General features: G+C 44.0%; 2 protein-coding genes across 2 annotated transcripts in view; both read right to left on the minus strand.

Moving 5' to 3' along the window:
- The window catches only part of LOC106679200 (tyrosine-protein kinase receptor-like), a 25,990-nt gene extending 23,272 nt beyond the window's left edge, over positions 1–2,718 (minus strand). Inside the window, exons 1-3 of the mRNA XM_067053495.1 lie at positions 2,688–2,718; positions 2,044–2,172; positions 1,788–1,955 (exon numbers count right to left, since the gene is read on the minus strand). Coding sequence (XP_066909596.1) covers positions 1,788–1,955; positions 2,044–2,172; positions 2,688–2,718 — 328 coding nt within the window. The remainder of the gene's footprint in view (positions 1–1,787; positions 1,956–2,043; positions 2,173–2,687) is intronic.
- LOC106679206 (digestive cysteine proteinase 1) overlaps positions 1–4,885 on the minus strand; it is a 401,586-nt gene that overhangs the window by 44,331 nt on the left and 352,370 nt on the right. The window lies entirely within an intron of this gene.

The raw sequence follows: 4,885 nt of genomic DNA on the forward strand, positions 1-4,885 counted from the left end.
AGTTTAAATTAATGTTTGAAGTACCACCAATGGGTGGTTCCTTCCCAAGATTTTCAAGTGTATATGAAACATACTACATATTTACTTATTGTATTATTTTGTACAGTTGTAAATTACAATAAATAAATAATTAAAAAAAAAATATTGATTATCTAAAAAATGAAAAAAATATCGAATAAATATATCCAAATTATTTGTTAGAAAATATTATTACTAAATTAAATGAACAAAATTTTTATGAATTAATTCAAGTTCGGTTGGGTTACAATTGACATATAAAAAGTTACAGCTGGTATATATTTGGAATAGAAAATATTACAACTAAATTGGAAAAGGTAATGATTGGAATGAGGAAAGGTTACACTTAGCTTGGAAAAAGATGGCGTTGGAAATGTCATTGTAGGTTTTTGTGGACGGCATTCCGATCTTTTAATCGGATTTTCGGTAGCTCATGCGCATTTCGATTAATCGTTACTTTTGGAGTGTTCTTCTATATAAGGATCGCTAAAAAAGGTTTTAGTGGATCCTGGATGGGCTCCTGGTTTTGGAGAGGATTTTCAATCGCTCATGTATAAGCGAATACTAAACATCGTTCTTCTTAATTTCCAACAAGTTTATTTGCAGAATAAGACAATATTTGACAGATTTAGGAATGTAAATGATGGGAGATGATGGATTCATTATAAATAACATTGAAAACATCCCGTATTCTAGCTCAAGATGCCACGCCTGATAGGGTTAAAAGCAGTTTTAATACTGCTAAATTAATATATTTATTAATTATTTAAAAAAAAAAAATAGTAAATTATTGAGCAACAATGCCACTAAATTAAAGATAATAAAATATGGATAAAAACAAAGAACATGCAGCTGTAGAAGCTATGAAATGAAAAGAAACTATCAAACAGTCATGCCAGATAAAGTAATTCATCAAGTAATGTTTGTAATGAAGATTGTATTCATGTATGCCCACTCAAATCACATAGCATATACTAGTAACTTACTGTAGCAAGGAACATATTCTTTTTAAACCAAGATAAAGGGGCCATCACACTGGTAACAATGTCGCAAACATGTAAAAATATTGGGCTGAATTTATGTGTATGATATTGAATGGTCGTGGACCTCTCACTCTACACAAAAATATTGCACAGAATTTCAGTGTCCATTAAACTTTTCACGGTGGAAGGAAAGTGCCTCGCGTTGTTCTCAGCTATAGTTGTCCACGTCCGAGGGCTGATCCAGACCATCATAGTTGCATTGTGTTCAGCGTTAATGGAGAATTTTAATAATAATAATATTAAGAAAATAGTGTGGTTCAGGAATTGATTGAAGAATCAACCGGCCCTTTTTAGTAGCCGAAGTAGGTTACGAATAATTCGTGCATTGCAACAGGAATGATTGTTCCTTTTTATTCTTTCCTCCCTTCAGTTTTTTCACGTGAGGTTCACTTATCGCAATTCACGTCGCAAATTATTTTGACGGATCGGAGAAATATTGCGCAACATTTTGTCAGCATTTAGCATTGCGCTCTCTATTACAAAATTATTACGGGTTCGCCAACAATTTATAAAATTCCAGAAAACTTTTGAACGTCCTACAAAATATTGAATACCCTTTTTTTTTCACAATCATCCTCCTCTCACTTTTAAATGTTTACTTAAAACTTGTGCACCAAAAAGACATCTTTGAAGTTTTTGCCAGTGTGAGGGCTCCTTATAGCTTGATAGCATGATATAACCTCCCTCCCTCTCCTCCCAGAAATTATTTAGATGTTTAATAGATACCCGTTTCGTTGCGAAAAGTGTGGTTTGCACTAGGTCCAGTTGATGAGGCTGGTGTGGAGCCATTGTTGATAGTCCAGCTCATACTACAAGCCAGATCGTTTTGTACGCCGTTATGCCAGCCACACCACCCGTCTTCAAATGAACATCGGGCAAAAGCAGGAACTTTATCTGAAACAATTCAGTGTAACAGTACTTTTTAAATTTTTTTTATTAATCATTAACAATGGAAACTAAGTTTAAATTTTTTTTTTCTTACCACATTCTTGTTCTTCATCTTCTCCACTTTCACAGTCTTTTACTATATTACAAACTTTTGTACTATCGATGCAAGAAAAGATTGAGGAGCATTGGAACTGCGTTGATGAACAAATGTTGTATTGTGGATCTGAAAAATTATAATCCAGGTTTTAAAGTAAAGATACTTAAAAATAATTGTTCAAAGGAAGATTGGGATTTTGAAAAATCGCAGTAATCATTAATAATAATAACCAGGCAAGGCATAACTACCATTGTCGTTATTATGTAATTTTTTTGTAAAATTCTGAAATATTTGTACATAAATTTTTCATGCCAAATATACTTTGTTTACATAAAAAATCCCAGACTATTGGGTCTCGCAGATCCTGACAGGACACGGAGGATTCCGGGGAAAGCTGCACAGCTTCGGAAAGAACATCGACCCCCGGTGCCCGACGTGTGGGATCCCTGAAACAGCAGAGCACGTGGTATTGGACTGCACCGCGATGGAAGGACACCGTGCCAGGTTATCGAGAAAATGCGGGATCTTCGCCCTCATCGAGTCGGACTTCCCTCAGCTGATGGAAGAGGATAATTACCCGTACTTTAATATAGTTTAAAAAAAAGATGTTTATTGGCAGCAATGGTATGCGCAACCCTAACGCACTACCCCACTGTTGCCGAACCCTGCCATAATGCCAGGAAGGGGGAACAAAAAAAAAAAAAGTAGAGTGTTGGAGCGTCAAGGACGATTGGGTCCTGGTAAAGAGGAAGAAAGAGAAGAAGGGGGAACAAAAAGAGGAGAAGAAGGGCAAGTTGACGTTTGCCGGTGTCCTTGCCAGTGTCCCGCAGGTACCTAGGAAGGCAAAGGAGACTGCCACTTATGTGACAGTCAAAGGCAGCGCAGAAGGGTGGTCTCCGATCAGGATCCACGAGCAGCTCCCGTCCCAAGAGGAACTGAAGCAGATAGGAGTCTCTGCCAAAATGGTGAGAGTCACCAATGGTAACGCGGTCCTGATAAGGACAGAGGGTGCGGACCAGGCAAAGAGACTCCTAGAATGGGACTGGCTGAAGCAGGGAGGACTTGAGGCGAAGCTGGCGATGGCGAGGAGGCCCCGCCTGGAAGTTAAAGGAGTGCCAAAGCACTGGGACGAGAAGATCCGGGTTAGGTACCTGTGGGACAAGAGTGGCCTTGGAAATGCCAGAGAGGAGGACAAGGTGGAGTGGATGAGACCCTGCTTCTCCACTCCTGTTAGGGGTGGGCTATCGATGACGTGGGAGGTGGAAGTCCACCAGACAGTGAGGCTCGCCCTCTGAACTTGTCCGCAGCCGACACGACGACATGACCATCAGAGATTACCTCGACCCCCTGCTCTGCCTGCGGTGTCTGAAGTATGGACACTCTGCCAAGGCATGCACAGAGGACCTGGCGTGTAAGTGGTGTCTTGGCACGGGGCATAAGATAAAAGAATGTCCGGCAAAGAAGAAGGGACTGACACCGCGCTGCAGAAACTGTAGCGAGCAAGGCAGAGAGGGGAAAGATCTCCAACATTGTGCGGGCACCAGGGAATGCCCGCTACATCTGGAGAAGATGGTCGTGCAGGCGAAAAGAACGCGCTATGCGTAGGCTGCAGATCCTGCAGGTCAATATGGGCCGAAGACGAGTGGTCGCGGACGAACTTAGGACTCTCGCCCGAAAGGTCGACATCATGGTAATCCAGGAACCATGTTGTCGCAACAATGTGGTTACAGGGTTTGGTGTGGCGTCGAGGGTGGTCGCTTTGGGCAGTGGTGAGAGGAGGCCTAGAGCGGCGATCTTGATAGTTAATCCCTCCCTGGACGTTATGGAACTGAAGCAATTCACCACGGCAGATCAGGTGACATGTGAAGGATCACGTGAGGTGGTGAAGGATCTCCTTTGCCCTTGTTTCGTCGTTCATGCCGCCTAGAAGGAACAACGAAGACATCAACGATAGTATCGCTGCTGTGGAGGCTGTCGTACTCAAGTACTGTAATGCGATCTGTTCCGACACCAACTCGAGGAGCACGGCCTGGGGTTCGGTTAGCACAAACGCCAGAGGGAGTCTGATGGAAGAGAGCGTGGCTAAGTGTCAGCTCGTCGTTATGAATGAGCCCTCTGGCCACGGCTCCCATGGCGAGGCGACTTGGCCCTAAGGTCTGACACGAGCTCCGACAACCGGGTCATAGCCTTCAGTGTAGTGGAGGAGGAAGGCGGAGCCCTAGAGGAGGAAAGGGGCTTTGTGACCCGATCGGCGAACTGGAGAGCCTTCTCTAGTGAACTGGAGGGGATATTGGTGGATAGAGAATGGGCGGAGGTGGCGCCGATGGTGGGCTATCGATGACGTGGGAGGTGGAAGTCCACCAGACAGTGAGGCTCGCCCTGATGAACTTGTCCGCAGCCGACACGACGACATGACCATCAGAGATTACCTCGACCCCCTGCTCTGCCTGCGGTGTCTGAAGTATGGACACTCTGCCAAGGCATGCACAGAGGACCTGGCGTGTTAGTGGTGTCTTGTGGCACGGGGCAGAAGATAAAAGAATGTCCGGCAAAGAAGAAGGGACTGACACCGCGCTGCAGAAACTGTTGCGAGCAAGGCAGAGAGGGGAAAGATCTCCAACATTGTGCGGGCACCAGGGAATCCCCGCTACATCTGGAGAAGATGGTCGTGCAGGCGAAAAGAACGTGCTATGCGTAGGCTGCAGATCCTGCAGGTCAATATGCGTCGAAGACGAGTGGTTGCGGATGAACTTAGGACTCTCGCCCCAAAAAGTTCGACATCATGGTAATCCAGGAACCATGTTGTCGCAACAATGTGGTTACAGGGTTTGGTGTGGCG

This window comes from Halyomorpha halys, unplaced genomic scaffold (genome assembly GCF_000696795.3).
Source record: "Halyomorpha halys isolate HHAL.00 unplaced genomic scaffold, Hhal_1.1 Scaffold184.1, whole genome shotgun sequence".
Classification (NCBI taxonomy): Eukaryota; Metazoa; Arthropoda; class Insecta; order Hemiptera; family Pentatomidae; genus Halyomorpha; species Halyomorpha halys.